Below are 16193 nucleotides of genomic sequence, written 5' to 3' on the forward strand. Positions count from 1 at the left end.
GTCGAAGCGGAAGCTGTGTATTATCAGTTGCTCAATAAAGTATGTCAAATTGAAAATGACAATCTGGAAACGCAGAAATGCCTTCCAGGATATACAGATACTTTGAAAGAATACACTTATTTGTTGGGAAAAAAAGGTGACTTGTCTAAAATAGTGATGAAATTAGATCTGTCGTACATGCTATAGTGCACTTTCATGTTATAAAACAAAACAAATGCATTGAAGTGACTTTTCTCATAGTATATATGCTACACTTTTCAATGTTGCTCCAAGCCACGACATTCTCCATAGTGGAGTTGTTTTATTTTGTAATCACTGATCTTAATAAAAATAGTCTTCATAAAACACCTCAAATTCAACAATATACTGTATACATTAAAGCATTTATTGGAACAAAATGTGTTGACATTTTTGGTGTTTGTTGACTTTAGGTCAAAAGAAAAAGTCTCCAACAGTTGAACATGATGTATTTAAAAATCGATTTGCTGATCCAGACAGTTTGCACAGTTTGTCAAAAACCATGTTTGCCGCTGGAGACGTAGAAGGCGCAGCGGCCGCAATGCTCAAGTAAGAACTTAATAAAGGAATTACACAAGGGTATGCCCACATCTGGTTGCGATTTCTTAGTGAACACAGAAGATTTTTTCTTGTAAGAAAAAATGTGACAAATTTCAGTTTTTTGACACCTCTTGGGTTTGTTCGAAGTCAGATCCGAAAAAAGGCTTTGGAAATGATATTAATTACATCCTATACAGTAGGCCTATACTTCAAAGTTAATTTTCTCTGAAAATCTAGAATGTTAATGCTCATGAGTGACAAACGGAAATGAAATGGTTAATTTTGTTTTGATTTAACGATTCAATTTTGTAATTTTTTTGCTTGTTTTTTTATTGAAATCTTAACTTTGGATGTTTTCTAGAGCGGCAAAACTGGACAGAAACAAAATGAGGGATCTTTGGCAGATGGCACAAAACTTAGCTCAAAAAAAGCAATTTCGTGAAAGCAGACTTCTTTACGAATATTACGTTACCGTGTTTCCAAATGATTTAGACACAGCCGCTATTTATGTAAAAAAAAGTTTAACTCTATTTTTACCATAAAAGTATTGTTATAACCTTACTATGGACTTACTATAATTTATAGTTAAATTAAAAAAAAAAAACTGTGCATTTCTTACTTGTTTGTGGAAAATGTGTCCATGCCGAATGGTAGGACTGGACACTGCTTTTTATTTATTTTAGTGTTAAGAGTTTTGATGGAATACGCTTTGTCCCAGCATATCCCAGTTGATTTTATTCGTGAATTACGAACAAAGTTGTTTTATGTATGAATGATCAAAAACAGTCAGCTAATTTTTCTTAATTCACTATATAACGTAAACGACAACTGTATGTTTAGGGCTAGGTCTGTTATTATAAAAAAAAAAACTACTGCAACCTGCTCAAGCTCTATCTTGCTTTATTACACTAATCACATAAAATGCTGTATTTTTCAGGTTGGAACTTTAATAGAAAGCGGTGAGGCTGAACGTGGAGAAAGCATGTTGGTTACTATGACGTCAAAAGATCTAAAATGTCAGAACGTTCGAGCTTTGCTAAATCTTGCGACAATGTATGGACGAAAAAGTAAACACATTGAGGTACCGTGCGCAGCTTGTGATGGCTAGTCTACAGCAAATTAGCTAACTGGTCAATGTAGCGTGTTCTTTTTCTTTTTCCTTTTAAAATGATAGTCAATTGATTTTAAAGACAAATAAAACTTGACAACCAGACGGCATTTAACATAGTAACATAAAAACAAACTAAAAATTACAAACTTTTTCGGCCATACTCATATTAGCCCTTTTCAAGTAACCAACTAACTGATGTTCTTCAAAAATTGAAATTACAGAAACTGATCAACATACACAAAAATCGAAAAATGAATCGCATAAGAATAAATCGGTAAGGCAAAGGAGAGGAAAAATGACATAACGCTTACTTGTATAAGAAGCATAAGCATAAGAAAAAAAATTGGCTAGGGCTGGACCCAGAGACAAGCCCATTGTCACACCGTCAATTTGTTTATATAATTTTCCTTTATAAAGAAACATGCCTTCGGTGGCCATATGCATGAGTTTAATAAAAATGTCTTTGCTGATGAGTGGATGGTTGGGCTGGTCTTGCAAAAAAAATACAATTGGCGATAATGTTTATAGTTTCATTTAAAGGAACATGAGTTATTATGTTAAATGCCGTGTGGTAGTTAGGTTTTATTTGTCTATGATTAAAAAAATCTTTCTATCAAATTACCTCTCTACCAAAATTGACTTTAAAGAGTAGTTTGATATTATAAGTTAGTCGTTTAAGGTTGAGAGCATCGGCAACGGATTTTTAAGCCGCCGATTAAGCTGATCTTCTGATTAGTTAATCAAGAATCAGTTTGAGCAATGTTCAACTGTGAATCAGTAATTAACGATTCTAGTCAGGTTGTACAATTAATGCATAAAAAAAAAATTCTAAAAAAGATTAAACTCGTTGATCGATGATTGGTTGATTTGTATCAAGGTCGATTTGTGTAATCCGTGAACTGTTGGTGCATTCAACTATTTAAACCTTAAGTTTAAATACAACCAGGGCCGTGTGAGCACCATCTCGCCTCCCCCACCCGGAAATTCACTAGTGGGCCCCATGTTTAGTGATTGCTTTTAAAAATAGGACCAGATAGCATAGGGTAGCAAACTCTTTCAAAGTAAGGGAAAAAATTTATATTCATCATTATAACAAAGAGTAAACAACTTTTAAAATTTTGTGTCGCCACCTGCTTGTAGATTTTAAGATTATAAGCTTTTATAGAAAAAATAGTTAATAGGCTATGCCGGCAATGCAGAAGAAGATCTTGAAAAAAGTTGGGGAAAGGACCGGAGTTTTAACAAAGTAAAACGTATAACATAAATGAACAATGCAATGCAAAAACTTAATGGGCAAATAAGTGAAACCGAAAGAAAGTGTGGGAGGCTTGCCCCCCAAAACATTTTGACAAATATAATCTTGCTTTGGTCAATTTTTAGGCAGTTTTTGGGAGCAAAATTTTTTTATCAAGAAGCACAGTTTGTATGTAACCAAATTTATCAAATTAAAATTGAATTGGGGTAGAAGTTTTGTTTAAATTTAAGTTAACCTACCATTTCAATTTTTTTTTTGCCACCACAGAAAGTTTTCAATCATTTATTTCTTGAAAGTTTGTATAGCCTAGTGTGTTGTAGACTTTCATCAGGCTGGAACTTCAAAAATGTATCCTGAGGTGTCCCTACCTTCACAGATAACATTTTCACTTCATAAGCTATCTAGATTTACACTGAAATTTATCAATTTAATCAGTCGGGAGTTTGGAAAGTAATTGATACGGCATTGCATGATTTAATTACCTATTATCGAGCTTCTGTAGTATTTTTTTTTCAATTTTTTTAAACTGTCAAAAGACATTATAGACAGAGTAAACTGAGTGGGCCCCTAATCAGTCATGAACCCCCCACGACTAGGAGGTACGGGGCGGTTAACACGGCCCTGGATACACTAATAGCGGATCTCTAAATCGACCGATTAGCTAATCGTCTAATTACTTGAACGAAGATGAGTTTGCTTGTAAATCATTTGTGGATTAATAATAATCAGCGGTTTAAATCAACGAGTTAAATGTGGTGCATAAGGAAAAAGAGTAGTCGTCCGCAGGTTAAGCTGCTCAAACACCCAATTTGGTTAATCGGTAGATGAGCCAGTGTTGGTGCATTCAAACTTGAGAGATTTTTTTTATGACAACTCAGTAAAAACGTCTAAAAATAATCTCAAACTACTCTATATGTAGCGCACCTGCGCTTCGTAAAAATGCTTGACTGGTATAAATTCATTAAGCTTATAGAAATTAGTCATATGAAACATTTCGGCATTTTCGGTGAAGCAGGTAGTAAGCCTACTGGTGAGCTGTGGTTTATTTGAGTAGACCTGAAACGTTAAGTAGTCTGGTTTTCCAAGGAGTATAAATTATTTGGAAAGTATTACAATGTTATTTATTTATATGTTAAGGCCATGGAGCTATTGAACCTATGCCTTGAGCGGAGAAAACGCTCTGCTGAATCCTCCAATGACGCAATGATCAAATCGAACCTTTTAACTCAATTGGCAAAGCATGGGAAGTATAGAAGCGTACAAATGATGCAAAATGGCGACAGAAAATCTGCTGACAAATTATTGGACAGTTCCTTGAAGGTATTTTTTCCACTAAAATATTATAAACATTTATTATTTTTTCACCGCATGACATAAAAATCATAACCACTTATGATGGATTCAATAAAAGATCTCAAATGATAAGAGTAGGTAAATTTGAAACCACAAACTTATTAAATTTCTCTTGTAAATGAGACATTAATAGGAATAAAAGAAAAAGAGTTATCACTCATTTTCAAGAACTTGTTGTTGATATTTTTTCTGCAAATCTTTTATTTTTGTTTCACTTTAACGTACAAAAACGTAACAGCCGATTTCAATTTTTGGAAACTTAATAAAAATTAATGCAAAGTTGCAACTAAAGCCATGTGAGATTAATGATGCATATTACATTTCAGTACTTGGATGAAGCTCTGCAACTATATCCATCCAACACAATAGCGAAACAATTAAAACAAGAAATGGAAAGTATAAAGAGACAATAAAAGTAACAAAAAAGCTTTCCCAACTGTTTTCGAACGATGGTGGTTTAAACAAATGAAGTCTTGTCAGAGAAAAACTAAACAAAGCCTTGGTTCTTTTGGAAAGTTTTTCTTTCTGCCAGAAACTGATACTGTGTAATCCCAATGACTTATTGGAAGAAGAATCTAAGAAGGACACATCGATTTTCAATGTTCTGGGATATTTCATATAGGCTACTTGGATCTCGTTTTGACAGCATCCCTCAATGACATTTCCTGGATTTAAAAAAAAATAAATTGAAATATAAAATGTAAACGAAAGAAAATTATGTCGTTGCTTACTTCACAATGTAGATATTACCGACCTGTTTTAGCCTATAATGCAGTTGAGTTTTTGTGTTGTTATACGTTATTGCTGTGAAATTTTCTTGAATCAGTTGATTAATAGATTCGGTGACGTAGTTCTTCCCTTTTGGCACGGTTGTTGATCTTTGGATTTTGTCTACTTATGAAAATGGCCTTTTTGAAGCGCAGTTGTACCGAGTCGTTTTCTCTGGCAATGATTGCAAACTCAAAACGCCCTTCAAACACGACAAAAATCCGAACCTTGCCGACTACAAGACTGCCCACTACGGAACGACGACGTGTGTACCACTAAGAACTATATTTACAATATCATGTAAGAAATGCAGGGAAAGCTACATAGGCAGCACGATCCGCCCACTCCACTCCCGCCTGAAAGAACACCTTAGCTCAGATAAAAGTTCAGTCTTTGATCATCAGAAACAGTTCCTCGCCGACTTGGAGTTTGCAATCATATCCAGAGAAAACGACGCGGTACAATTGCGCAGTGTCTGGGTCAGCATGTACGAAATGGGGGGAGTTTCTAATCAAATGAACACTCCACTGCGTAAACATAAAATTTGATCAAGCAGTTTCGTCTGCTCTGAAACTGTCTGTCGAGTAAACCGCTGCAAACGCTCAATGCATATTTGTGATGGGTAGGCTACAGATTGTAGAGGTTGTAGATTTATTGTATATAGTTATTTGGTTTTCTATTTTTGATTTGTTTTGTGTTTGATTTTACCATCATTGTCATAGTATATTTTACACGTTGTGTCACAAGTCAGTAAATGCTTGCAAGAAGTGTTTTTTCGAAAGTGATTAAAAACAGCAAAATTCGTCATTTTGCTATCTGGGAAATGATACCCATGCAACAAGCCATTTTGCTTAAAAAAGACTTTCTTTTCTTCGATTTCAGCAAAATCAACATACAAGACTTTAGAAATAACAATTTTTTAATTAGATACTAGTTTTACTGTTATATTTATAATCTTTTCATGTATTAGCCCGGTTGGCATCAATTCATTTCTCTCTTGGTTTTAGATATCTGCGACCAATGTGTGTGTTTGTTTTTTTGGATTGAACTAAATCTTTCGTTTTGGTAATATTAGATGTTATGATTAGCCTACATAGTGTGTGAGAGTGTCCAGCTTTATTAGGATGATGTTCCAGTTATCGAGAAAGGCCGAATCTACCTGAAAGTGCCGCAATCGTTTTCATACCCTGACTCAGCGCCAACCTGGCTAGAACGTCTTTCTCGTCAAGCTGTTTTGCTTTCCTTCTCAACTTGCATTTTTTGTGTTTTATTGAGTCTTCCTCGCATGTTTGATCGTCCGTTTGCTATTTGCCACTAAGCGCTTTTTTTAAATAAGCTTATTACCTCCATCCCAAATCAAAACATGACCATATCATCTGGTTTATACGTTGAGCTTAAAAAAGTGGAAGCGGTAGTAATGAAGGCGTAGTTGCAAAGGCAATAGTGAGTGGGTGGCAGAGAAAGTGCTTTCAGAAAATGCAAACCCATGAATAACTCTTTTAGTTGTTTTCCCTCCTTTACAGTCCACACTCTACAGCATTACGTTGCGTTTAGATAAAAGGCTACCATAAAAAAATTTCTAGTTTCTATTTTGTGATTTAAGGTGCAACCCACGATTTAACTTCCATACAATCCCCACCGAAATATTGGCTTTTTGGTCGGATGTTTTACTTTTGAATGGTGTTAGATTCAATGGTTATCAAAATTAAGTGTAACTATTGTTTCAGAATAATGTTAGATGCTCTACAGATGCAAATTAAGCTAAACTATCACAAGATGTATACAGTGACAATCTGCTTTTATTCCGACGTTTCGTCAATCAGACACGACTGACTTCTTCAAGGGGCTAGACCAGGTAGTGACTACCTGTCTAGCATGGCAAAACACAGGACCATGTTGCTGAAATCAACTAAACATGCTAAATGAAAATTCAACTTCTAGACAAAAATTATCGCGCGCAAAGTTTGAAATAATTTAGAAAAATGGGGACTTAAATGTTAACGATCAACAAAAAACTTAAATAATAACAAGAGAGGAGAGTGAACAGCATGAGTCATGATGAATCGAGTTTTAAGCGTTAAGTTAAGTAGTTATAATTAAGTAGTGTTAAGTAGTGTTAAGTAGTGTGTGTGTAGTGTTAGTGTGTATGTGTAGTGTTAAGTGTGTGCGTTAAGTAGTTATGGTTATTATTTTATTAATGTATTCTTATTGTATTGCATGGAAAGCGATAGTAAAGGTAAAGGTGAGTCCCATACTTGAATCCAAGCATCGGGGGATGAGAAGATAAGGTTCTCATTATACTAAGCCTTCGGTACTAACGAGAGTAGGGTGGCCAATTCCTTTTTCTCGGACGCCTTTCCTTCAGCAACTACGCCCACCCAATTTATTACACCCTGGGCAGAGGTAAGCGGTGTTTTTCAACAACCAGCTTAAGCCAGGAGTCGAACGGGGATTGCATGATTGGAAAGCAAGCGCATCCGCTGCGCCGTCCCACAGCAGAAAGCGATAGTTGAGGTGTATTACATTCGCCAAGAATCAAACCACAGACTCTTGGTCCCACCTACTGTAGCTTGCTTGCACAGAAACTACAAGACGATCTTGTCCAAATTAACAAGAACTAACTAGCAAAGTAAAGTGCTGCCACAAATAATAATAGACATAATCATGCCGTGAAGCATTTTATAATTCATCGGTGTTGTTAACAACTCCTTTTTCATAGAATAGGCTACAGCAAAATTGTAAAATTGAAAGTATGATGTCGCCGTCGTCGTATGAGCCATAGAAAAAGGAGTTTTGATGATTTATAAACGTAAAGCAGTACACACAACTTTTCTCAGAAGAATACGGCATTGCCTTGAGGCAAAAGCCAAAACTTCAAGTCTCATACACTTTTTGTATTTCATTCTTACCACACTATATTACTCTGCAGGTTGTTTCAGTGATTTTCTTGTGTGGCGGTAGGAATTCTAATTTTCATATCCGATGAATAAATAAACAAATTTTAATTTTGAATACCCTTTTCTTTCCAAAGGCAATGTGATCTAGTCAATTTAGGAATTCCAGAAATTGTACATTAGGTAGTAAAAACAAATTTGTAATAAAAACTATTACATTAGTAAGCTAGTGGAAAAAGGATGCAGGAAATGTTTACTAGTTTCAGTTTTAAGTAGCCATAAGTTATTTTCTAGCTGAAAAGGAGAGTTCTTCTGTGCAGTAAATGATTGTTAAGAATTTTGCAAAGTTTTAAAATGTCAACAAAATTGCATGCGAGTATCGTAGGAATTGCCTCTTGCTTGGTGTACGGTGAAGTGATTCAAGCACCCTTTCTTCATGACGACAATCCGGCGATATTGAAGAACCCAGATGTACAGGCAAGTATACGTCCAGTCATCCAATTGTTTCAAGCAGCCTATGACAGCAACCTAAAGTCGGAGGACTTTTTAGTAGAACGACAAAGTGTGTGACAAATTTTTAACCTGCCTTGAAAGTAAAAAGCAAACTGTTTTGATTTGGTGGCAGGTTTATCATACGTTAATCAGAGCTATAGACTCCCATAGACTACATAAACGAATGAATGAATGAATGAGATTTTGATATTTTAGCAGCAAGTCATTTTTACTAGAATATTCAGAGGGTTAAAAGATTGTCCTCAAAGAAATGAAATAACAAACATTGGTTTGAGGGTGGAGCCAAGAGTCGATAAATAGCCTAGTGTTGTTTCGTTAGGTGCAAACCATTTTCGAACCTTCATCATTTTTTATGTTGACTAACTTATAAAGTTCATACAGATATATCCATTTCAGGCACAGATTAATTCTTAATTCCGCTGGTTAAAAAAATAAAACATTTTATTAACAAACATTCGATGAAGTGCAATACGATATTACAAAGAAATGCATTAGACTGGACTGAACTTGTTTTGCATGTGGTATTTCAATGGAGTAATGGAGTTTGCCTGTCGTTCATTCAACAGAGGTCATTGATCACAGAAACCTAATTAGAAAATATAGTCCAGAAGACTCTAGATAGGGTACTGCAAAACAAAAAAACAAAGCTCACAGTGTACAGTAGTAAAAGTTTTTCAAAACTAAAGCGCTTTCGTTTGTAATTGGCATGGAATTGAACAAATGAACTGGTCTCACTTGTTTTATTTGATTTAGTTACTTACAACATGACAACATGATTTGCAACATGATTTAGTTACAATTAAAAAACAACATGACAAAATTTCACCATTTTTCAGGGAGTTTCATCAATATCAGAGATTTGCTTTAACGATTTTTGGGGAACTAACATTAAACTCGAAAGAAGCCACAAGTCCTACCGGCCATTGACAGTTCTTTTCTTTCGGTAAGTTTTCGTGCATTTGACCATGATTTAACATTAAAGAAAGTTTGCAATTTTCATATGTTACTAGACAATTATAGACATGCTAACGACGAAAATACGACGATATCATGTTCTGCCTATTCTTCAATCAATAGACGTGCCTCAAAAGTTACCATCCAAAGTGCCAGTTTGTGCCTAACACTCCATTTCATTGATGCATTAAGCCTACTGTTCTGCACTACTCTGACCACAAGTAAAACTTCAATCTGTCAACCTCAGTGACCAACTAGAGTCATTCAAAGTGAAACTTTCAGCAATGCGCTAAAAGTTTCCTTAGTAATGAAATAAATTACCTCATGTGCGATTCCATGTGATAAATGACAAAGAAATGAGCCATGCTGTATCTACCCATCTCCGCCTGATTTGTCACATTTTGCAGATTTTGATTACAGCAACTGCTAGTGCTTGACTGACATTTTTTGAGATGTTTTTACTTTTTGCTGTTTCCTAATGACATAAAACTTTTTTGTTGCCTTGGGGAAGCAGTAGCAAATGAGAAAAAGTGAGCTGAAAAACGCTAAATCAGACTGTTATTGAAAAATTAACAGTCTGACTAAAATCTTCGAAATCAAATTTTCATTGTTTTTCAACATGTGAGGATGTTATTAAAACCTATTGTGTCATCTGTGGAAAACAGTAGAGAAAGCGTAAAAATCTAATTTTTAGAAAAATTTATTTAAACATTTACCCAAAGTTTAAAAAAAAAATGGAAATTTCTGCAAAATGTGACAAATTAGGCCGTATCTTTAGGTAGCCATGATCTACCCTACATTGTGTCTCTTGAAACTATGATATTGTAAGTCTACAGTAGCCTACATCTCTGAATGTTATTGTTGTTTTTAGACTTTTACATTACTTGTGGGGAAATTGGGCACCTGGGTTTCACGCATGCAACGTTGTCTTGCATGGCTGTGTATCAACACTGTTTTTCTTTGTTTGTCGAAAGCATGTTTTCAACAAAGAGCACACACAGGCTCCCTTTATCACGGCGCTTCTTTTTGGCTTGCATCCTATTCATACGGAAGCGGTGAGCGCCATAAATTAACTTTCCATAACTGACTTTGTACAACTTTTTAACATGTTTAGATATTTGTGTTTGCAGTACGGTATGCCATATTAGAGAAGAATACAATAATTTCAAAAAATTAGGTTATATAACTTTGTCGGAGAATCGCATACAGATGGTAGAATATTTTTTGTATAAAGCAGTTATTCTAGTCTAGCTTTTCACAATCACCTTTCTTGCTGCAGGTATGTGGGACTGTAGGATGCGCCGAACTTCTTTCAGCATTTTGCTTTATGTTGGCCTTGTTGGTGCATCCAAGTGACGCCTACTGCCTTGAAAAGTTTAAAACTCAAGAACGAAAGATGGGAACTTCTCTCATCTCTGAAGAAAAACATCCCATAGCTAGAAAAGGTGAAGTGCTGTTTAACGCGGCGTACAATAAAACTAATCACAAAAGAGATAACAAAAAAATATTCTGATGAATAACAAAACACAAGATACCATAATTGGATGATTGCCAAAAAAATATTCTTAAGCTATTTCTGATGAGTACACAACGACGTGTTGAGCTATTTCTGATGAGTACACAACGATGTGTTAAGCTATTTCTGATAAGTACACAACGATGTGTTGAAAACGATAGAAAAATAAATAATATGCCACATATATATCTTTTTCGCAAAATTAAAACTAAAAAAAAAAACTATGTCAAAACCATTGGCGTTACTAAGTTATTTATGTGTACGGCAAAACAAAGTGAACTCTCTGCTCAAGCTCTAAAAAAACTGTTTTGCACTTTGTTGAGAAAAAGAAATGTGACTTCATCAAAAATTATTCTATCAACAGCAGCAAAAACAAACGAATCTTGTAAAAACTAGACATTTTTAGAAAAACAAAATGAGAAGACGACTCGCGTTCTTGAAAACATAATAAAAACCGAAGAACATTAAGAACAATTTGCATTAAGTGGGAAAAAAAATGTCAGCAAGAAAAATAACTTAGCGCCTACATTTTTTTTAGACAACATTAAAAATCAAATTTGTTTTGTTATCAAACTAATATTGACCTTTTAAAGTTTTTTTTTTCAAATAGTGATTGTAATAAAATCGTAACTATTTGCTAGTTTATTGAAAATATAAACTAAAAATGCAAACCATGGCAAAAAATCTTTTACTTTTACATAAATCAATTATTTGTAGATGATGAAGGATTAAGACGACGTAAGCCAGTGAAGCGTGAACAAAGGGAAGCGACTATTTCTCCTCATGACAAGGTGCAGTCAAAAGAAGAAATCCAAGAAATCTTGGGAAAAGATCGAAAACGTGGAGAATGTTATCCTTTAGTTCAAGCAAAAGAACGTGACAGTTCACTGCAACATTTCTCTTCTTTGTTTTTATCTCTTGTGCTGGCTTTAGCTGCAATGCTTTGTAAAGAGTCAGGTGAGCTGTTAAAAAAATAAGGTAGGCTAATCTACTTCTTAAGTAAAATTTTCATTTAACCTAAAAAATTGAAAGAAATTTAAAATTTTCATTAAACCTACTCTTTTGGGTTGGGTCAAAAATATTCTCGTCCTACTTCAATTATACTGTTGTTTTTAAGGACTTACTTTAAACTGATCATCCTGACTTTGCATGGATGCAATGTCTTGGGTAAGGCATTTTAAACTGATGTCTCGCCAGCAATAGGCCTATTGTTTCTCAGCATCGCGTTTACATGATTGACGCAACTTTATCCTGTATATTTAAACTTCATTCATGAGTATTCACTGCTTTTTAAAGGAATCACTGTTCTTGGAGTTTTACTAGCATGTGAAGGAATCCATTTAGCAATGAGGACATCGTCACATTGGAAATCTGTCTTTCAATGTTTAAATGCTCGGTTTACTGCGAAAGTGACAACTATCTGTTTTGTGGTAAGATGACAAAAGTTCAAAGTTTAACCTTCCAACCGTTTAAATCTTAAAGAGTTAGAAATGGGCGCTCAAATCTCGTTCTACAGCAAAGCTATCAAGTAATTGCAATTTAATGCTGAAAATACCCCATTACTGAAATTCAAAGTGGAAATTATAACAAAAGTTAAATGTCGAGTATAGCGGTAGTAGGCCTACCCTTTATTTACTTATAGCATGTTTTACTTGCGTCTTAAACTTGATGTGATGCATTTAAAAAAAAAAATTTCCCACATTCCAACATGGGAAAAGTTTTCTTTTAAATGCGTCACATCAAGTTTAAGACGCAAGTAAAACATGCTATAAGCAAGAATTGGTTTGCTCAAGTCTTCATAAAATTTATACCCTTTGCTTGAAAGAACTCAACCTCGAAAAGTTATCCTCTCCATTATTCGTTCGGCTACTGCTTAAAAAATGTTAGCTTAAAATTAAAACCCGTATCGAGGCTAACTTTCTCATCATTATCATCGGCCATGCCTGAATAAGGCGTTGGCTACCGTGAGTCTCCACAACGATCGATTGTCCATAGCTCTTATTAAGTTTACAAAATCTTGGTTTATCCACGTTGAAAGATTTTTGAAGATTTCCAAACGTGGACGCCCCTGGTACCTCTTACCAAGAAGTCTTCACACTTCTTCGTTAGTGATCTTATCCATCCAGTGAATTCCCATCATTCTCCATATGAACCAAATTTCAGCACTGTTGATTTCTTTTTATCTGCAGGAATATACAGTAGTCCAGGATTCACAGCCATACAGCAGAACTAAACAAATTACAACATTTTGGCGATTTTGATGAAAGCTTGTTTTGATATTTTGTTATCTTTTTATTTTGATAGCTTTTCTAGCTACGGAAAATATCATTGCTATGACGTTTTTGGTTTTAACCTGTCAAAAGGTTTGTTTTAAACGTTTCTAGTAGGTGTAGGCTCATAACTAATATGTTTACATTTAAGAAAAGGGGTCCGTGTAGATAAATTATTTCAAACAAATCATTTCGTATCATCAACCCAGATATTAAAATATGACATTTTTGCACAAATAAGCACAATTTTGATACAATTTTTGAAGATATAAATTATTGTTAAACAGTCTATTATTGAATTTTAAACTTTCAAAGCATGTTATGTATAAAATTGTGAGCGCTTTATTGCGCTTTTGTTGTCGTATATCTAGGCTTAAGCCGGTGGTTTAAGGTTTGAAGTGGGTGGGAAGGCAAAGAAGTCAACCTTCATCAATTGCGCTAAGCGTGTTGCAATGGCAGAAAGCTGGACTCTGAAACAAAAAGGTCCAATGTTTTTTTTCAGGTACAATTTCCCTCTATGTGTCCTCAAAAAGGTCATTATCTTACTTTCTCTCTACTTCTTCTTTTTCTTCATCTTCTTTCTTTTCATCTATTTTTTCTTGCTTTTTTTTTGTTCTTTACGTTTCTGTGTTTTGTTTCTTCTACTTCCACTTCTTTTCTTTTTTTTTTTCTTCCTTTTTGGATTGTTTTTTTCCTCATACAGTATTTGTTTTTCTTTCTTCCTCGTCACCTTTTTCTTTGCTGCTCTTAATCCTTTTTCTTCTGTAACTATTTAATTTCATTTGCTTTGTTTGAGCCAATGCGGCTGCAGGTTTATCGTTCAGCATTCCAGGGGATCTATTGTTGTCAAGACTACACTGGAAAGCTAAAAATAGCCTACCTTCACCGTTTGTGATCGTGCTAAAGTTTAAGCTTATTTTCTTATTTTGGTCTCAAGGACATTAAAACATTTGTCTTTCTTCCATTTTATTTATTTTGTATACCACTGCTGTAGCCTAGCATGTTTTGTTTCTTACTATGGTCGGAAATGAAAACAACCACTAAAGAAGGGAGCGTTCTTACTAGCTATCAGCTCAAGGCTGGGTACTCACTAGTAGGCTACAACGCTCCTCTGACGCTTGCTGGTTTTGTTGGCTCTTTCTTTTCATACAAGATAAAAGTTGAACTGACTGGTAGCCTAAAGCCGGTGCCGAGAACCCTTGTGGCATGAGTTAGTGGTGCGATACTGATGAGATCAGCCTCGTGGGCGAAACACGGTGTCAATTGCTATCAATTCTTACTACAATCGGCTGCTGGGAAACTAAAACTGAACGTATCATAGGATATTATGGAAAACGAAGCAAAGTGCTTAAATTATTTGTTTGGTAGATTTTAAGTTTTGTTTATTAAATTTAAAATAACTATGTATCAACGTGGCTCGTTGGTCTAGGGGAATGATTCTCGCTTTGGGTGCGAGAGGTCCCGGGTTCAAATCCCGGACGAGCCCATTTGTGGTTACTTTTTTCGTGATACCTCGGTTTACGTTTTCGTAATACGTTCGGTTTTTGTATGTACCGAATGTCTCTTTAACTTGTTTTTCTTTAAGGATTCGCTTGACAATATTTTACATCACAGATTAGGCCTACGTAGCGGTTTCCCAGCGCCAGGATCGCAGATAAAAATGAACTTCAAATTAAAAATAGTTCCGAAATCTTGAATTGTGAACTTACAGCATAATTTACGTTTAATATGTTAAGGTATTCTACCTATTTTTTTCTTAATTTACGTTTACCGTGATTTATTGAAGGAAGTGACTTGAATGCCGGTAAAACTCTTTGCCGTAAGTGACTTTGATAAAAGCCAAATAAATGCATTGGCCTATGATGTAACAATAACTATAATTTACTGTTAAAACGGGATTTAAACAACTTTATAAAAGAAGAAAAAAAAGTATTTTATAAATTAATTTACCACAGCCCCATTTTGGCAGATTTAGCGCCATGCATGACCCATTTTCCGACCCTTCGCGACCCATGCTTGGGTCGCGACCCATAGTTTTGGAACCATTGTCCTAGAGGACCTAGACCAGGGGTGGGCAAAGTTGTTCAAAGAAAGAGCCGCTCGCGGATAAACCATAAACACCAGCGAGCCGCGAAATTAGTTGACACAAAATAACATAACAGCAATAAAAACACAATGATTGTTTATCCATATCAGTTTTGGTTATAGGCGAATTCTTCGTAAACAATTCTTCGTAAAGCAATTCTTCGTAAGCAATTCTTCGTAAAACAATTGTTCGTAAACAGTTGTTGGTGAAATGAAATCCGTAAAAGAATTTTTCGTAAAGCATTTCTTCGTATACATCAAATCTCCATTGCATGCACGAATAAATGCTTTGGGAAGAATTGTTTTACAAAGAATTAACTTTACGAAGAATTGTTTTACGAAAAATTGCTTACGAAGAATTGCTTTACGAAGAACTGTTTACGAAGAAAACGTCGGACACCATCAGTTTTGTACTTGACGCACTAATCTCTGAAAATTTGGACGATAAGTTGTTAATGCTGTGCGAATTAATTCTTCCAAGTGTTCATTTGTCAAGATTGCACGATGTTTTGATTTTACAAAGTTATAAATTCTTGTAAAAATGAATAAGTAAATTCTGGTACTACTTCTAAGCTTCAACTAATCGCTGCTTATAGCGACTTTACTAAACTTCCAATTGTTGCTGACTGAACTCAAAATGAGCCAGGCGAAGCACGATGTTGCTTTTGCAAAGTCACAATTCCATTGTTTAACAATGGCAGCAGTAAAAGAGAGACTCTTTTTTGATCTTTGTGTTGTATTGGCCGCAAATTAGATTTTGAAGACAGTGTAGGCTAAGTCACAAACTTTAATTTATAGCCTACCAACCGATTTTTGCGCCCCTATCAATGTGGCGCCCATGGCTCGAGCCATACCTGCTATACCCTAGGTACGCCACTGCTTGGTTGACAGTCCGAGATAATATATTTATAAAGTA

At 35.1% G+C, this 16193-nt stretch overlaps 2 protein-coding genes and 1 non-coding gene across 3 annotated transcripts in view; all 3 read left to right on the top strand.

Annotated features, from left to right (window-relative positions):
• Positions 1 to 534: 534 nt before the first annotated feature.
• On the top strand, positions 535 to 6387 carry LOC145780004 (uncharacterized). The gene is made up of 5 exons (XM_082591701.1): positions 535 to 567; positions 920 to 1067; positions 1496 to 1639; positions 4062 to 4244; positions 4604 to 6387. Exons 1-5 carry the CDS (start codon positions 560 to 562, stop codon positions 4688 to 4690), a joined length of 570 nt encoding a protein of 189 aa, XP_082447827.1. The 5' UTR covers positions 535 to 559; the 3' UTR covers positions 4691 to 6387.
• A 1906-nt stretch (positions 6388 to 8293) lies between these two features.
• Positions 8294 to 16193, top strand: part of LOC145780302 (protein O-mannosyl-transferase TMTC4-like) — a 31342-nt gene continuing 23442 nt past the window's right edge. Inside the window, exons 1-6 of the mRNA XM_082592005.1 lie at positions 8294 to 8416; positions 9289 to 9395; positions 10278 to 10461; positions 10686 to 10851; positions 11640 to 11879; positions 12219 to 12352. Coding sequence (XP_082448131.1) covers positions 8294 to 8416; positions 9289 to 9395; positions 10278 to 10461; positions 10686 to 10851; positions 11640 to 11879; positions 12219 to 12352 — 954 coding nt within the window. The remainder of the gene's footprint in view (positions 8417 to 9288; positions 9396 to 10277; positions 10462 to 10685; positions 10852 to 11639; positions 11880 to 12218; positions 12353 to 16193) is intronic.
• Trnap-ugg (transfer RNA proline (anticodon UGG)) lies at positions 14607 to 14678 on the top strand. The gene has a single exon. It is a non-coding gene; the product is annotated as a tRNA-Pro (tRNA).

The sequence above is a fragment of the Aplidium turbinatum genome, chromosome 11, assembly GCF_918807975.1.
Source record: "Aplidium turbinatum chromosome 11, kaAplTurb1.1, whole genome shotgun sequence".
NCBI lineage: Eukaryota > Metazoa > Chordata > Ascidiacea > Aplousobranchia > Polyclinidae > Aplidium > Aplidium turbinatum.